This window comes from Rhinatrema bivittatum, chromosome 1 (genome assembly GCF_901001135.1).
Source record: "Rhinatrema bivittatum chromosome 1, aRhiBiv1.1, whole genome shotgun sequence".
In the NCBI taxonomy this organism is placed as follows: domain Eukaryota; kingdom Metazoa; phylum Chordata; class Amphibia; order Gymnophiona; family Rhinatrematidae; genus Rhinatrema; species Rhinatrema bivittatum.
In genome coordinates, this window is record NC_042615.1 from 262,818,719 (window position 1) to 262,837,629 (window position 18,911).

At 45.7% G+C, this 18,911-nt stretch overlaps 1 protein-coding gene across 1 annotated transcript in view; it reads right to left on the reverse strand.

Annotated features, from left to right (window-relative positions):
• The window catches only part of ATP6V1B1 (ATPase H+ transporting V1 subunit B1), a 217,989-nt gene that overhangs the window by 38,033 nt on the left and 161,045 nt on the right, over positions 1-18,911 (reverse strand). Inside the window, exons 5-7 of the mRNA XM_029594325.1 lie at positions 12,321-12,398; positions 6,380-6,519; positions 3,120-3,221 (exon numbers count right to left, since the gene is read on the reverse strand). Of these exons, the coding sequence (XP_029450185.1) occupies positions 3,120-3,221; positions 6,380-6,519; positions 12,321-12,398 (320 nt within the window). The remainder of the gene's footprint in view (positions 1-3,119; positions 3,222-6,379; positions 6,520-12,320; positions 12,399-18,911) is intronic.

The following is an 18,911-nucleotide window of genomic DNA, read 5'->3' on the forward strand; positions in this document are numbered from 1 at the left end:
GGGTTGTTTGATGTGTCTGTTGTTTTGAAATATTTTATTGGTGTTATACAAATTTTAAAATATTTCCCTATAAGTTTAATTATTAGATGCTATTCTATTACGGACCGATACAGTAAAATGAGCGGGAGAGCCGGCGCTCCGAGGCGAGCGCACGCTCTCCCGACGCGCGTCCAGGCCACTCTCTTGGGCGCACGATTTAGTATTCAAATGAGGGCCCACAGTAATAAGGAGGCACTAGAGACACTAGCGCATCCCTAGCGTCTTCTTATTGGCAGAAGCGGCGGCTGTCAGCAGGTTTGACAGCTGACGCTTAATTTTACCAGCGTTGGTTGTCGAGCCCGCTGACAGCCACGGGTTCGGAAAACAGACACCGGCAAAATTGAGCATCCGTCTTTCAACCCACGGGCCGTGGGATGATTTTTTTTTTTTTTACGAATTTTTATTTTTTTTTTATTTTTGGGGCCTCAGACTTAATATCGCTATGATATTAAGTCGGAGGGTGTACAGAAAAGCAGTCTTTTCTGCTTTTCTGGACACTTTCCTAGTGCCGGCTGAAATTAACTTCTGCCTTTGGCCTTTGTCTTTGGCAGGAGTTAATTTCAGAGAGTAAAATGTGCGGCTTGGCTGCACATTTTACTTTCTGGATCGCACGGGACTAACTAATAGGCTCATCAACATGCATTTGCATGTTGCGGGCACTATTAGTTTCGGTGGGGGTTGGCCGCGTGTTTTCCACTCGCTATTACCCCTTACTGTATAAGGGGTAAAAATAGCGTGCCGAAAACACGCTGCCAAATGGGGGCTAACGGTGCGCCGACCACCATACTGCATCGGCCCGTTAGTGACCTGTTTCAAACTATTTACTATTTACTACTGATATTTTATGAGGTATGGTGATACTGTTTTTCCATTGTTGTACTGCATACAGAGTCTGGCTTATTACAGTTCCCGGTTCAGTTTTTGTCTACAAATTTACATTTATACTTTATGGTCTCTTTATTCTGTATTTGATGAGGGTCTATCTGTAGTCTGCATGCGTGACCAAGGTGAGGTATTCTACTAGCATGCAGTTTCTGTGTAGGGATCTACAGTAGCCTGGCTTGTTCTGTTTTTCTAATAGGAGGTGTATTGGTGCCTTAGGGCCCAGTGTATTATTGGCAGTATTTCCTTTTCATAGGTAGGGTTGTTACTGTTTGAGTACTGGGAGTTGGTGCAGTTTTGGTATGGAAGTTTACTATTTATTTATTTATTTATTTTGGATTTTTATATACCGACATTCTCAATACAAGTATCGAATCAGCGTATAACATATAGCATATAGCATATAACATATAGCATATAGGTATAAATAATAGAATTAAATATTACATAGATAATAATAATAATAACGCATCAACAGGACGTGGGTAGATTGTAATGGTAATACAAGTTTACTCATGATCTTCTGATGGCCAGGACCACTCCCAACATGTGTTACAATAGACCTAATTCCATATGGATTCCAAGTGTCTTTTTTGGCAGGGTTTTCTGGTTGGCACCATAGTAATATATGTAAAGATATACATGTTGTAAGTGATATTTTTATCACAATGTCCTTTTCCATGTAAAATCTTCATTATAAATGCATGCATTTTAATTTTGTATGGGAAGTCCAGGTTGATGGGGAGTGCCAGGCTATAAGTGTTGCCTAGGGTGCCTTATATTCTTGCATTGGCCCTGCTTAAAGAAGATACGTTCATAGGGGAAGTTAATTTAATTTTAAACAATTGCCTACAAACAGTGGCAAAACCGATACAGACCAACAGACTTAAATTGAATCTCATTAAAGCCTGATGCTTTGTGGGTCGGTAAACGAAGTACGAAATTGGACAGTCACCCTTGGAGAGAAGGAGTTGACTTGTGCCTAAGTAGAGAAGTGTGTAGTTTGGAGGTTTGGTTGGATGCATAATTTATAATGGATAAACAAGTTTCTGTAGCCGTGAGAAATACATTTACTAGGATGGTCTGGCAGCTCTGTCCTTTTTATGGACAAAAGGGATTTATTAGCTGTTATCCAGCCACAGCGAGAATTGATTCTCATTATATTCTGGGTTACCTGCAAGGAATATAAAACCGCTACAGCTTATGCAAAATACAGCTGCCAGATTCTTAGTGGGAGCTAGCCTTAGAAACCATATTATGTCAGTTCTGTATGACCTTTATTGGTTGCCAGTCATCTGAAGGATAAAATTCAAAGTTTTAAACTGGAGCCCAGTTATCAGAAGGCGTTGTTACAGGAGAATATTCCAAGTAGATCTTAAGATCTTGCCAACTCTCACTGCTGTGTGTCCCACTGCTGACAGGTATCTGGTTGGTGGGCTCTAGGCAGTGAGCATTTTCGTGCTAAGCACCAGTTCTATGAAATTCTGTTCCATACGATATTCGCCAGGAAGCTAATCATCTGAGCTTCCAGAAGTTAATTAAAACTTGGATGTTTGCCCGGGCTTATTAAGATCTATGGGAGTCAATCTGTGGAATGCAGGAGGATAGGGCTGAAGCAGTTTATAAAAGAAATTAAATGGCTGGTATTCCCTGGTTTTTGGGGGTTGGGATGGGATCATAAGAGAAGGGATTTGAATAACCTTGTGCTATGGGGATTTGAGATGTTGGTTGTTACCACAAGATGAGAATGTTTACAAATAAAAGCAAACCAATTATTACCGTATTTATGTTAGTAGCAATTAAATGTGTTAGAAATATAATTGTGTTGATTGTACTCCGCCTTGACTGCTTATGGGGGAATGGCAGGTTATGAAATGGAAACAATAATAATAATCAATTTATAGCATGTTCGATGGAAAAACTACATTTCTGAAAACATCCCTGCTGATTGCATTCAGGTGCTCGGTTTGCTGTTAATTGCCCCTCTCAGAAGTCTCTTAAACCATTGTACGTAGGCACATGGCTAACCTCAGTTCACCGAGAGTACTGCCACTGGGGCTTATACCACATGGGACAGAAGGGAAGGTTTTACATATTATATTTTCCCAGTAAGACCCAGGAGCATGAATTCAAACACTCATAAACCAGAGTCTTTTTTGCACCACTCATGAAAGTGCTAAATCCATCCCGTTACTCACACCCATGGCTGCGAAAACAATAGCAAAGTTCTCTTCATGGTAATCCATCACATCTTTGGACTTTTTAACCAAGCCTGCTTGTCGGCAAATTTGAGCTGCAATCTGGGAAACAAAAAAAGAATAGTTTACTGTTTGTTATTGTTTCGTAGGTCTAAGAGAAAAAGGAAAACCTTTCTGCTAAGTTCCTTAAGCACTGGTGATACCAGTGTTAGCTGTTTCATTTCTGGCTTCCTACTGTCTTAAAAAAAAAAAAAAAAAGCTATTTAATATTTAACAGCTATTAAAACAAAAACTAGCACCTATCAAATCCAGTGGAACTGTCTAGTACAGTCACATTTTTGGATACAAAAATAAAAATCACTTTCTGAACTGAAGATGTATTAAAGCAAGACGCCATTTGTAGCTGCGGTTGTCTACTGAGCAGCGTGATGCCCCAAATTCACTACTGACTGATCCCCTGAGGCAGGCAATCTAGTGTTGCGGTTCTGGCGGCGAGCGCCGCAACCAGACCCTTACCTTTGTGCTCCTGGACCTATTCCCGCTTCTGGAGGCCTGGTTTGTGCCCTGTTCAGTGGCGTCCCCGCGGGGGCCTCGCCACCGGGAAGCTTCCCATGGACGCCCTGTTTCTAGGCGCACGCGCGCACGCCACTTAGACGCTTTTCTAGGCCGTTTCCCACCAGTGGTGACTCCGCCCAGTTCCTGACGTCAGACGCCGCGGCCTCGATAAGTCGGCCGCGGACATTCAGTCTTCGCCTTGCAACGGGTTTACCTCCTGGTTCCCTGTTGCATTGTGCCCCGGAGTGAGCTGCCTTGCTATTCACTCCGTTCCTGCTTGCCTGCTACAGTACCCAAGTCTTGCTACAGGTCTTGCCTGGTTCCAGTACCCAAGTCTTGCTACAGTTCCTGCCTGGTTCCGGTACCCAAGTCTTGCTACAGGTCTTGCCTGGTTCCAGTACCCGAGTCTTGCTACAGTTCCTGCCTGGTTCCAGTACCCGAGTCCTGCTACAGTTCCTGCCTGGTTCCAGTACCCGAGTCCTGCTACAGTTCCTGCCTGGTTCCAGTACCCGAGTCCTGCTACAGTTCCTGCCTGGTTCCAGAACCCGAGCCCCGTTACAGTACTGATGTACTGTCCTAGTCTGGTTCCAGTTTCCAGTCCTGATCCACAATCCGCCTAAGTCCCAGCGGCCGGGCCCCTACGGGCTCCTCCCGGGGGGGGGGGGGGGGGGTCTTCGGCTTCCAAGGGAGAAGCTGCCTAAGTCCCAGCGGTTGGGCTCCTACGGGCTCCTCCCGGGGGAGTACCAGCTTCCAGGGTGAAGACCACCTCTACGTCCTGCCTGAACATCTGCCTCCCGGCCTGCCACATACTAGAGACATTGACCGCCTTTCCCAGTCTCCTGCAGGTCGGCCCAAGGGTGCACTAAACTGAGACTCCATAACATCTAGTGCCAAAACATCGGCGATGTCAGGATCTTCATGCAGGCAATTACATGGCATTCGTGCAGATTGAGTGCAGTCGCTTTTTAAGATAAGTTCTTTAATTAGGTTTTCTAAATTGAAAGTTTTGGGAATAAAATATTGATTAAATAAGGGTATTTAGAGGCGATTATGTATGAGTATACCATTCAGTGCATTATATGACCAAGGTTTAAAGCTCATTGCAGACAGAAGACTGCAGATTGCAATTTGCATTGTAGTATGATATAATCCGCTCTCTAGCACTAGGAGTATCTTATGATAAGTTGTTCATTTTCGGATTCCACTTCTCTGCAATTTTTGTACATTTACATTTGATTTTTTATGAGATCACAGTGGAGTACCCTTATATATATTTTTAAATCAGGACAGAACAGTTTTCCTCCTATACTGTTTCTGAAACACTAGGGGTAAAAAAAAAAATACAAAAACTTGAAATAAAGAACAAGCCAGGCAGGCATAGTAGTTCCAATATACTAGTCACAGCATGCAAGATCCTATTTTATTGCTGAGAGATGATGAGGTGCAACTTCTGGAGGAGAATTTTAATTGGCCCTGATTTTAAACTTTCATATATAGTCCTGTTTCTCTCATTTGAAATTAACAGTACGAGTATCAAAATGCAGCAAAAATGGATGTCAGAAACCAGGAATGGTCTCTGTTATTGCATCTGCATTGGTTGGATAGATGTGAAGGTTTCAGTGGAAGGGTTGTTTCCATTAAACCTGTACTAGTAGCAGGAGGCTATTTCACTACAGTACAACTATTTTATCACAAACAGTGCCGGGGAGTTATCAGTATATCTACAATGAATATGCATGAGATATATATGGAAATTTTCCTAGTATATATTCATTTTTGGACATCCTGAAAACCCAGCTAACTGTGGGGTCACCAAGATGAGTTTTGGAAACCCTTGTGAGGAGCTCAGCCTACATTACCGTGTCGCCAGCCTGTTCAAACCTGTGATCTAACAAAGACTAGACCAGAAGAAGGACGTCTGACTGCACTGAGACTGAAAGTCAGTCTTCCCCATAAGTGACTAGTCTCAATGACTATTGGACCCAGTGACAAGAAGCCAGGATTACCTCAAAGTCAACCAGAGCAGAACAAGTGTATCCAAATATCTGCTTCTAGTGGTTTGATTTATGAGCTCCTTACCTGTGGTTAGCCCCGTCAATGCTTAAAATTAATTAAGATGCATTTCTGACTTTAAGCCCTCAGCTAATAATATGGCTGAACTTCCTACTGACATAAACAACCAGGCTGTCTGAGCTTTATTTAAACATTATACCTTGCATTTTATTCAAGGCTTTCTCCTAAAAATGTTATTTTTCTCTTATATACAAGTTTCTGCTGAGAGCCTGTACTCAATTACTCTGGAGGAATAGTTGTGTGTTGATCTTTAACAATTGCTTTACTAACCAGATTTCCATTTGTAAATGAATTCCTTGTCCAAGGCATTCGTTCTCTACAGAGGAACATTTTACAAATTATAGGAACTGTTGAGGTAATGGGTTTGGCAGGTTAACTGTGAAAAGCCAGGGATATGCGTTCACATTGGTGCTACCTTATTGTTTTATGTGTACTTTCTCCAACTATAAAATATCTAACAAGTATCCATCTCTGGGGGCATACCCACACGAAGTAAGGTATATCTATATTTGAAGGATCTATCACCAAGTTTGAGTGGAATTGACATGATCGAACAAGGCTCTTCTAAGCCACTAAATATTCTATGCTCCTTCTCATGCAAAGGAATGTAACAAAACAAGACTGTACAGTACCTCATTGTGAGGGAGACCTGCAGCAGAAAAGATTGGGATTTTTTGTCCTCTGGCAATGCTGTTCATGACATCAATAGGTGAGATTCCAGTCTGAATCATTTCCTCGGGGTAAATTCGACCATGAGGGTTAATAGGCTGACCTGAAACAAGACCAGAGAAAAGAAGGAATCTGACATATAACTGTTGCCAAAATGATATACACAGTATATAGTCCAGACTGAAGAGAAGCTGCTAGGCTCTATAGTTTAGAAAAACCCTTCAAAACATCTTCAAAAAAGTAACTCAAAACAAAAGTGTTTGGGTGTATTCTGGGTGCTCCTCGCAAGGGATAATTGCTGATAATATAATAAACAATAGATTAAGCTTTCCAGAGTAAGGATGTAGTTGTAATAAGCTGCATTACTGGTAAAATAAGCAAAACCCAATTTATTCGTCAAGCACAAACTGCTTACATACAGGTGGATTTACTAAGCTGCGATAAGGGTATAACACGCATAAAACGTTTATCGCATGATATACCTATACTGTGGCAATATTCAAGATATTGCACATTTTTAAACTAAATATCCACCTTATATTGAAATTAGCTGCTTTGTATGCATTTGCTTGCACAAAATTTGCTAATGCATGCAAAACAGCTAATGCACAGACAATAAAACCCTAATAAAATAACACGGCTGACTTTTGAAAAAACAGTCACTTTATTTTATCACAATTGAAGGAGGTATAGTTATTTTATCTCAGAGACATTTGGAACAGTCCAAAAATATCACAAAAATGGTCAAAACCCTTCAATGATCCCTCTTCTGTCCAGTCTTTAGTACGAAGCACTGGCAGGGTGTGTCTCTCCTTCACTGTGCTAGACTGAGGGCCTAACTGAGACAACATACAGAAACACTTCTTCCCTCATCGAAATCAAATCTACACTGCCTCTACTATCTCTAGGAATCTACCACCTAGGCACAACTCAAAGGGAGGTACCTTAGGGAATGGTATTTTCCTCCTAGCTGCTAACCAAAAGTAGGGACCTAGGGCCATCTAGTGGAAAAAAGGTGTCTTTACATGTGTAAGTGATAGAGTTAGTAAGAAAAAGAATTGCACTGGCATCCTGTCATCATTCTTTTTCTTTCTGTAAACATGGAGAAGTGTGACAAGGCTTTGCTAGTCACTAACATTTACTCCAAAGTAATTTTTCTAGGAATGGGCGATGGGAAGGGTTTTTTTTAATTTGTGATTCCTTACCTTGCCATAACCCCACCTTTTTTTGGGAAAGAGTTCAGTGAGGCATAAAACCCCCTGGAGCATGCTCAGTGATTCAGTGGGATGGAGAGAGTGGGAAGGTGACTAGAGAAGGAGTGAAGCTTGGCTGTTGGATCTTTTCCTCATCCATGAGCCTCTTGATCAACTGTTGAGGTTTTTAGAGTGGAGAGGAAAGCTTTTTGAGCGAAGACTGGTTCGGTCCAGAGGAAAGGGCATTCCCCTGAGGTCCTGAAAGACTGGAATCAAAGATCTTTTTGCCTGTGCGAGTAGAGAAGCAAGGGCGAGAAGAATTTGGAACTCTTGAACAGAGAACTCATGAGACCTGCAGATTTTTGGAGAGTTACAGTTTGAGAGTTTTTGACCATTTGGATTTGGTTAGATTTGTGAGCTTAGGAATATTTTTCCATCTTCTGACCAATGTATGCTGGAACTACATTCCAGTTACCCTACCCTTCAAGGGGAGGAGTTCTTCAACGTGGATGATGGTGCAGGAGAAAGGAGACTATTAAGGTGATCTGGAAAGCTGTTCTTAATTTTTTCAATTATGTATATCGCTTAGGGCCTAGGCATAAGCAATTAAGAAATTTTAATAAATACAAATACAGTTCTGGCTGGGATACTCATTTTTAAGTTAAAGTAAACTGTTATTGTGAATACCACCCTGGACTCTGGTTATTTTTCTAATGCTTCTTTGTTGTATGGATGGGCATTGGGTGGATTGTTATTTAACCCCTTTTCCCGGTTTTACTTCCTTGCTCCTATTCTGGACCCTCACACATTATCCAGCTGGAGTGTGATCTTGGGTACTCAATAGCTAGTGACCTGCCAGGGGCCCAGGAAGATAACATTTCCCCCACCGATTTTGAACTCTGGTAACCGGCTGCACATTCAATTGCTGCATTCTCCTCCCTGGCAGCTGAGAAGTAGGGAAGCACTTCTCTCTCTTCCTTAAAGATCCCCTGCGGTTCTTTAATAGTCTCAGTGGTCCCCTTGACCTCCATGACACAGTCTCCCTAATCCTGAAGGCCTGGGCTAACCAACCTTGGGTCCCAGCCACCTTCTCCAGACAGGCAGACAGTCCCAGTAGAAGGTGCTCTCTCTGAGAAGAAAGAATCCTGCACCACAAGGGAAGAGGAGCTTTGCTAAACTCAAGGCACCTTCCACTGGGAAGTGTCAAACACCTCTACCAGTATAACTCTACTCTGACCTTACATCCAGGTTCTGTTGAGACTCAGAGGCCTACAGGTAAGGGACTGTTTTGTGACACCCCCCCCCCCCCCCACCACCACCACCTTACACAAATAACATGCATTAACACTAACTGATCACTGAGTGTGAAGGGCCTCTGACATTGTGGCCGTTTGCCAGCTTTTGAAAATCTCAATAGTTAGAATAGCTCATGAAAAAAACTATCATGCTAATAAAAATGCAGGCAAAATGTTTGTAATACCGTTTTTTGTTTTGTTTTTTTTAGCAAAACTAAAAGAAAATGTATTCTTGATGCTGGTCTTCTGTTATTTCGCTCCATGCTTATAATTGAGCGCCTCCTCAGCTTCCCATTTCCTATCTTTGCCTGCTTTGTTTACTTTTTTTGGACCTTTTACTCTGTTTAAACCTTCCACATTTGTGTGACCATTAATCTTTATTCCCCTCTCCCACTTTTCCATTATCTGTCTCTCCTTCTTTCATTCTCAATCATTCGCTTTCCTCATGCCACATCTGTGCTTTCCCTTTATTTTCCCTGCCTATCCCTAACTGAGCATTGAAGAGTGAGTCCTACTGACCCATGCTTGCCAGGATCCTTGGCACAAAAATGTTCTACAAGCACAACATATACATGGCTACCCATAAATGAGACCAGGCTTCTTCTGTTCTCCAGTACCTGCCTTCATATATTCTCCCAAATGATAATCTCTTATTGCAAAGTCAAAAGTACAGAACATTTAAGGTTAACCAACTAGCTAAACTAACTATTGTGACTCAGAACAAACAGTCTCTGTAGCATAACATTAAGTTAAAAGAAAACCAGCAAAGTAGATGATATTTGTCAGGATAAAAGCTTTCACGCTGTTAAAGTCTTTTCCTCCGGCAATGTGGTATGATTAATCTACAATGGTGTTGCGTCCGTCGGGGTCAGACGGCTTTGCCCCTTATGCCTCACCTTTTTCATGGCTCCTCCTGCTCACCTTGGGAAAATGGCTACCGTCGCGTCTGCAAGCCGCCCTCTCCGGCATCCCCGGAACGGCTATGGCATTGCCTCCCGCCATGTTCCTCCCAAGGCCCTACTAGGGTGTGCACGTGCGCGCTACCCACGTCTTTCTTCCAGCTATGGCGCGAACCTCGGGGGCGTCCCCCTCAAGTGACATCATGCAATCCGGGTATATAGTTTGTACTTGTTTGCTAGCTCATTGAGTTAGCAAGGATTGGTCTCGGTCAGTCTAAGATACTCTGCCGCTTCCTGCTGCTGCTGGAAGCTCTCTCTCTGCCCTTCGGGGTATCTCTAACCTGGGTACCCACTCCTCGGGGGCCCTCTGCTTTATTTCAGGTGCCTTACAGGGATCAGATACTCGCTCCTCGAGGGCCTGCTCTCCCTGCCTTGGTGCCTGTACCATCTACTTCTGCCTGGTGGAATCGCCAACCTACAGCTACCATCTAGTGAATAATCTAACTCTCAGTCTGTCTCATCTACAGCGTTGGCTTGCTGGGGAGACCTACACCAGAATCCTCCTATACCAATGTGGTGAGAAGGGTCCCCTCTGCTACCTCTGGATCACCTCACTACTGCCGCCTCTGGTGGTACACATCAAAGCTGTACAATAAAAGATCTAAGTCTGTGTTTGTGCGTCCTGAATCTAGCCCAGTGATGTGGCTCCCCACGGGGCTCCTCCCCGTGGGTGTGGTCAGTACCCAAGAATCCACCCAAACACTGCTAACCATAACAAATGGTTTGCACTCACTTTATACCAGTGATTCTCAATCAGTATGTCGCGACACACCAGTCTGCGCCAAGCATAGACAGGTGTCTCATGCTTCCCGGTCTCCTGCTGGTCCAGTTGCTCTTCTCTCCCTCGCCTCCAAACCAGCAAGACGCAGTGAATTCTTCCTCCACCGGTGCAGAACGGAGGTAGAGTTAATGCAAGTGGGGGCAATAGCGACATGGCCTCTCCTTCTTCTCGTCCCCGCAGCCTGGAAGAAGAAGTGGTGCGCGATGGGCCCGCATGTGCACGGGAAGAAGGAGAGACCATGCAGAAATCCCAGCAACATCAACCTGGAGGAAAATGAGGACTATCCAGTGGACAAGAGTAGGAGGCAGAGCAGCATCAGACCCTGCAACCAATGGGACTCTTCTTCATTTTGGGGGCTGCACAACCTAGAGAAGGAGTCTGGAGAAGCAGCAATGGCGGCTGCTGCTGCTGCCATTGTGGGGAGGGGGTTCAGTGAGAGAGAGAGAAAGCCTGAGAGCATGTGTATGTGTGTGAGATTAAGAATGTACATGAGAGAGAACGTGTCTATGATTGAGAGTATATGTAGTGTGTGTAAATGAGCGAGTATGTGTGTGTGGGAGACTATGTGTATGTGTCTAAGTGAGAGACCATTTATGTGATTGAGTGTGTATGTGTGTGCGTGTGTATGTGTATGATTAAAAGTATGTGTGTTTTGTGTAAGTGAAAGATCGTGTGTGTGATTGAGAGCATGTATGTGTAAATGAGAGACTGTGTGTATGATTGAGAGCGTGTGTGTGAGAGAGAGACAGCATGTGTATGATTGAGACTGTATTTAAGAGACAGAAAGAGCATGTATGTGACTGAGATCATGAGTGTGTGTGTGCAAATGTGTGAGAGAGAGGACAAAGTTTACAAGCAATCAGCCCCCTCCTCCTCCTGCTAATTTACGACAATCTCAGGGCACTTGGAAATTAAACATTTCCAGGTATGGAGAGCAGAGGATTTTTTAAATCTTTATCTGTTTTAATTATTTGGTTTTTATGTCTGCTCTTTTGAAATATTTTATTGGTGTCTGGAAATTTTTTATATGAGTTTTTAATTAATTATTGGATATTCCATTCATCAGCTGTTTTGAAATAATTTGTTCTTTTTATTAGTATGGTTTTAGTACGATTAATTTCATATTTCTTGATTTTTTTTTTATAAGGACTGGTGATGTTTCTGTTTTCGTTGTTGCACTGCATACAGTGTCTGGCTTGTTGTGGTTTCCAGTTCAGTTTTGTCTGCATTTCTATATTTATTTTGTGTTAAGTGAGGGTCTGTCCATGTTTTGCATGCATGGCCAAGGTGAGGTATTCTACTAGTAGGCTCTGAGGTAGGGATATCTAGCAGTCTGGCTTGTTCTGTTTTCCTAATATGAAGTATATTGGAATTTTATGGCCTACTGTAATATTTGCAGTGTTGCCTTTTCATAGGTGGGGTTATTATTGTTTGAGTGCTGGCGGTTAGTGCTGTTCTGGGATGGGAAATTTACTATTTATGTAATTTCTATTCAGAGAGAGTACTCTTATCTTTCGCTTCTGTTATTCTTAATAATAAAAGTAACACAGGCTTTTTAAAAAATTTCTGCCATGGACTATAATGAGCAGTGTGTCACATATGCCAAAATTGCCCGTCAGGCATGTCACAATGGGAAAAAAGTCGAGAACCACTGCTTTATACGACTAAATGCTTACCATTAATATCCAAAAAGTCTTCTGCCATAACAGCAGGGCCTTTGTCAATGGGCTTTCCAGAGCCATTAAATACCCGACCTAAAAGCAAAATAAAATATATAGTAATCTGTAGAACCATCCTAATATGTAAATCAGCTGTAAATATAAGACAAAGGGATATATTTTGAATCCTGTTCTGTTTTTAAATAGTTCTGACATTATCTATTGTGCTATGTAAGGTATAGATACAGCAATCAATGCAGAGATGCATTCCAAAGAGAGGAGCCATGATGAGAACCACGGTATTCAAAACACTGAAGAGAACAAATGGTGCTGTGTCCATAACTAATGTATATTGAGAGTAAGGGTTTCTGCTGCTGTCAGTTAATTATGAGGGTAAAGTTTTAGGGGGTTTACCAATGTCAGTAGAACCATATAATTTCAATACAGTGTCTATACTGGAAATCCCCACCATCTATTGCAGCTTACACCTTTGCTTGGTTTGTTTGGATGGGCTATACATAATTGGAATGATCCCTTGGGTTCTTTACCAGTAAGGCCCTAGTTGACTCCTTGAGCTAGGAAAGAGAGATTGGTAATTAGGGGAGGCCCCATTCAGTACAGCCCACCTCCCTTTGAAGATGCTGGGATGGCCATTCCCCTTGTGGTTATAAAAGCAGCTGCCTCCATTACAGCGAGAGGGCAGTGCAGTTTGATTTTTGGAGTTAGAGGAAGTGCAGGAGCTTTTGCCTAGTTTGGATTAGGGGCCTATCTTTGTACCTCAGGCACTCCAGCCATGTGTCCCTGGGAAAAGGTCGGGAAGTTGCCTTTCCAGTCCACTTCTTGGCTGGTTAAGTTTGTCTTCCGGGTTGCATTTGGGACTTTTCCGGTTTTTCTTGTAAGAAGCCTTGCGAAACCCCTGGTCTTTGACCCATAGATTACAGGGAAGACTTTCCCTGGGGGGGGGGGGGGGGAGACACACCAGAAAAAGGAAGACCTGCCCCTATGAACCCTGCTAGAGGACAGAGGAATGGTGGTGACCTGCTGCAAGGAGCTTCTGGGGTTTGAAATCGGTTTTGGGGAAGAAGAATTTTGGGTTAGGAGACCTGGGAGGAAGCTTTTGCTGCCCCCTTCCTGTCCTGAAGGAGGAGCATTGAGAGAGCTGTGGTGCTCCTGTTTGGATCCTCTTCCCAGCAAGGGATCCAGAAAAAGAGAGCGAGAGAGAGATATAAGACCAGATCTGAGATATGCTGAGGACCCCCATCAGGAGTCTTCAATCCAGGGAAGAGGTATCTTGGGACTCTGTGCGAGGACTGAGTTTTACCATTTTCTTATCAGTTTTGGAGGGGGTATTTTCTGCCCAAACAACAATACCCCTGCCCACTTGGAAACCTTAATTATCCAAGCCCTGGAGGACGAGTGTTTCCCTTTCCCTGGTAAAGAGAGAAACCCTTGCACAGATATTGAGAAAGACCGAGAACAGTATATACCCTCGGAGGGGCTAAGAACTGGTGTACGCTGTGCTATCTATTCATGCAGGAACGTCTATGGTGACATTTTATTTTGGGGGCACTGTACCAGAGCCTCCAGTGTGGTTGCTGGCACTCACATCACTGACAGTGGGAAAGAGCTCACACCTCTCCCAGGTTTGAGAACTGGTTCGCCTCCGCTTCCTAGGGTCATGGAGGAGAAATCCCTCCCCACCCCAAACCAGTAAAAGAACTCGGATCTGAGGTCAGAGACTGGGTGAGGGAGTTTGGATTTGGAACTGGCCCCAAGATATATAAATTCTTTCATGGCCCCATTGCTGTTTAGTCGTCACCCGGAACAGGGGTTACACAATATTAACATATCAGAAAGCAGACTGCATTGCAAGGAGAGCGTACTTATGAGGTAGAAATAGAGAGCTCCTCCCCCGGTTCAGGAGTAATTCAATAGTGTGGTCGCCTTCATGATCTGAGAAAGGGCTGCATACAGGGTCAGGCTATCCCCCCAGGTATTTAGTACCGTTCTGGGGGTTCTTGGGAGACAGAGAGGTTCCCTCAGGCAGTGGAAGTATAGGCTTGCAATAAGGGTTAATCTATGAGTAAATATATCTGCAAAACAGGAGTGAAGCCCGTAGAGCTCGTTGATGCCCTTATCTGCTGATGCCTGACCCGGGGCTCAGTTGCTGTACAATTGAGGGAATGGACTCAACTCAAATATTTGTTTTTGTCACCAAAAAATATTCCCAATTTTGCTTTCATGTTGTACCATGATTGCACAGGTGCCGACAGCCACGATCAGCCCCTCCTGCCCACATCCTCACGCAGTGCAGCAGGGTGGGGTTTATGATTCTTAGGGGCTGTAAGCGGTGCCTGTCTTCCCCACCTCTGCCAAACATGCAGTGCTGGTTGAGGCTTCTAATGGATGCAAACAGCCCCTCTCTGTCCCCCCTCCTCCTCCTCGTGGTCTGCAGCAATGTGGAGTGAGGTTTTCAGGGCCGGGACAGTCCCCAGTCTCAACTCTCTTGCCCTAAGGCAGCAGCTCAGCTCATCACAGGTAGCGGCAACCCGCTTATTTTCTCCCGATATAAACGTTCTTGCCTCCCTTTTGGAGGCCCCACCCCCCCTCCCCGGGATGGTCTCGTGCACCCCAGGTTGGGACTGACGGAACAATTTTCCCTACAGAAGACGCTGCAGCCGGACGTGTCCCAATCAGCATCCAGCAGATTGACATTCCCTAGCAATAACCGCTATCCTTTCACAGCAAATTTGTAAATATCTGCCATTAAATCTCTAGCCATTTCTTCTGTCTGCAAAGGAGGTCTCTGTATTGTACGAATATAAAAAGATGTTACAGTTCCTCTTTCCAGCTTAGCCCACAGTGCCTCCTCCTTACCTCCTAAGCCTTGAAATTCTGGGTTTTTTTAATATTTTTTATATGACATATAGGAATGACAGCAGAAAAGGACCAAATGGTCCATCCAGTCTGCCCAGCAAGCTTCTTATGGTAATAACTGCCGCTCCGTGCAGGTTACCCCCATGTTTCTGTAAAGGGTAGTAACTGCCACTCAGTGTAGGTTTCCCACGGGTCTTATGTTAAGGGTTGTAATATTTGCAATCAAAACTAAGCAACTGCCAAACCCCTAACACAATTACTGCTAGCAACACTTTTACAGGGTGAGCAGCCGTGATAATTCAGGCAATGCTGCTTGAACATGCATTACGTTTGGACTTTGCCATAGAAGCAGTCCTGTGCTTTTTCCCTATGTTATATTGGCATGAGGATTTTTAACTTGCCCTTGGCCATCATTCATCCTCAATTATCCTATTTTAAAACCCTCCTCAATGGGTCTGCCAGTCTGTTCTGGAATATATTGCATCCCTTCATTTAACAGGTGGACCTCATCTCTGCTCAGCAGTCCCTGAAGGATCATCCCATGTTCCAGGGAGCTGAAATGCTCTCATCGATCCATCTACGCAGCCATTCATTCATCTTCAGATTGCGAGCTTCCCTGTCTAGGCCTTCATCCTTGACTGGGAGGATGGAGGAGAATACTGCATGTGCGCCTATCTGCTTTACCCTCTCCCAGAGCCATGAAGTCACTTTTGATGTGCTCTCTGTCAGGTCTATCCAGTAAAGTGCGGCCGCGTTTACCCCGTTCCTAACCCGCGTTCTACTCACTTTCCGGCCGCGTTAGCACTTCCTGCGATCTCCAATCCCCTTTAACCTACTCCTACCGCGTCCTAAAATCCCCGGGCAATCTCTTCCGCACGCGGCATGTATATTGCATGTAAACGAGCGAATTAGCTATTCCCTACCATCCAGTAACGCGCGCCCCGACTATCCCTTTTTTACCCTGCTGTTTTGCCGTGCGTTTAACCTGCTAACTTACCGCCTACCCCTACCCCTGCGTTAGAGGCAGGGGTAAGGGTAGGCGGCAAACTTTCCCCCAGCCCCCGCTTTCCTGCCCTGGCCGCGTCCATGGGTGCTGGTCTCCGGGGCAGCCCCGGTCCTCTCCCCTCCTCCCGAAGCAAAAAAAAAAATTGCAAGAGAGAGAGGGGAGATGACGGGCAATCCTACGCTCGGGATTGCCAGTCCCCCCTCCCCTCCTCCCGAAGCAGGGCGCGAAAAGCAGCCTTGCTCCGGGAGGAGGGGGGAGGGGACTGGCAGTATAAAGCGACTTACTTTTTGCAGCCCCCCATCCGGACATCAGCGAACGCGACCGCGGCTCCCCTCTCCTGCCTCCAGCTGCTCAGGAAGATGGACGTCACGTCTTGAGTGGCCATCAGCAGAAACGGATCGCAGCTCCCCTCCCCTGCCTCCCAGCGAAGATGGACGCCTGCACGGGGGAAAGCGGCCCCTGTGCGTGCAATTGGCCGCTCAAGACGTGATGTCACATGCCGTGACGCCAAACGTCATGACGTCACGTCTTGAGCGGCCAATTGCACGCACAGGGGCTGCTTTCCCCCGTGCAGGTGTCCATCTTCGCCGGGAGCGGCGATCCGTTTCTGCTGATGGCCGTCTCCTCCGGAGGGCTGCAAAAAAATGTAAGTCGCTTGGTCGCTTCACACTGCCAGTCCTCTCTCCCCTCCTCCCGGAGCAAGGCTGCTTTTCACGCCTTGCCTCGGGAGGAGGGGAGAGAGGACTGGCCATCCCGAGCGTAGGATTGCCCGTCCTCTCTCCCCTCTCTCTCTTGCAACTTTTTTTTTCGCTTTTGTTGCTTCGGGAGGAGGGGAGAGAGGGCTGACAATCCCGAGCGTTGGAGAACCGTCCACTTCCTGGTACCTGTCATTTCAAATGTCATTTGAAATGACATTTGAAATGACAGATACCAGCGTGTCTGTGAAGCGTTAGGCCCACGCACCCAGGTTACTGTATAGGCGCTGTATAGCGCTCTATACAGTAAAACGGGTTGCGCGGGCCTAACGCTTCACGGACGCTTCTTAGACGCAGCTTGCATTAGCAAGCTATTTACATACAGGATCGAGTGGTAGGTGAGCTGCACTGTGCGTGCGGCAACCGCGGGTGCGCCGGGCACTAACGCAGCTCTTCCTACCGCTCGTTACTGGATTGACCTGTGTGTGGTACCTAGTAGGGATGTGAATCGTTTTTTGACGATTTAAAATATCGTCCGATATATTTTAAATCGTCAAAAATCGTTAGGGCCACGATACAATACCAATTCCCCCGATTTATCGTCAAAAAATCGTAAATCGGGGGAAGGGGGAGGGCAGGAAAACCGGCACACTAAACCCCCCTAAAACCCACCCCCGACCCTTTAAATTAAACCCCCCCCCCAAATGCATTAAATTACCTGGGAGTCCTCCGTAGCGGCGGTCCGTGGCTAAATCGGGGGAAGGGGGAGAGCACGAAAACCGGCACACTAGATCGTGAGGTCTTCAGCCGGCGCCATTTTTCAAAATGGCTGCCGCAAAATGGCGGCGGCCATAGACGAAAACGATTCGACGCAAGAGGTCGTTCCGGACCCCCGCTGGACTTTTGGCAAGTCTTGTGGGGGTCAGGAGGCCCCCCAAGCTGGCCAAAAGTTCCTGGGGGTCCAGCGGGGGTCAAGGAGCGATTTCCTGCCGCGAATCGTTTTCCATACAGAAAATGGCGCCGGCAGGAGATCGACTGCAGGAGGTCGTTCAGCGAGGTCCGGAAATATCGCGAGGGTTCCGGACCTCGCTGAACGACCTCCTGCAGTCGATCTCCTGCCGGCGCCATTTTCCGTACGGACAATGGCGCCGGCCATACGCATATGGCCGGCGCCATTTTCCGTATGGAAAACGATTCGCGGCAGGAAATCGCTCCTTGACCCCCGCTGGACCCCCAGGAACTTTTGGCCAGCTTGGGGGGGCCTCCTGACCCCCACAAGACTTGCCAAAAGTCCAGCGGGGGTCCGGAACGACCTCTTGCGTCGAATCGTTTTCGTCTATGGCCGCCGCCATTTTGCGGCGGCCATTTTGAAAAATGGCGCCGGCTGAAGACCTCACAATCTAATGTGCCGGTTTTCGTGCTCTCCCCCTTCCCCCGATTTAGCCACGGACCGCCGCTACGGAGGACTCCCAGGTAATTTAATGCATTTGGGGGGGGGGTTCGGGAGGGTGGGGGATTTAATTTAAAGGGTCGGGGTGGGTTTTAGGGGGTTTTAGTGTGCCGCTGGACCACCAGGTAATTTAAGGCATTTGGGGGGGGGGATTTAATTTAAAGGGTCGGGGGTGGGTTTTAGGGGGTTTTAGTGTGCCGGCTCACGATTTTAACGATTATGACGATACTTTACACACACAAACGGCAACAATACGATTCCCTCCCCCTCCCAGCCGAAATCGATCGTTAAGACGATCGAGGACACGATTCACATCTCTAGTACCTAGCAGTATTGTTCATGCCAACATGGATGAGCAGTGTTCTTTCATGGATTTTCAGCAATCTCTCCACAAAGTCTTGGATTTTGGTGCCCAACAGACAGCACACTTCCCTGGACAACTTGTCTGGTCAGCAGATGGATGCCTCTGTGCCCTTCCGTAATAAGTCATCAACTAGCACTACCCTCCACCCAGGGCCGGTGCAAGGATATTAGGTACCCTAGGCGAAACTTGTAGCCTGGAGCACCTCCCCATCCCCCAC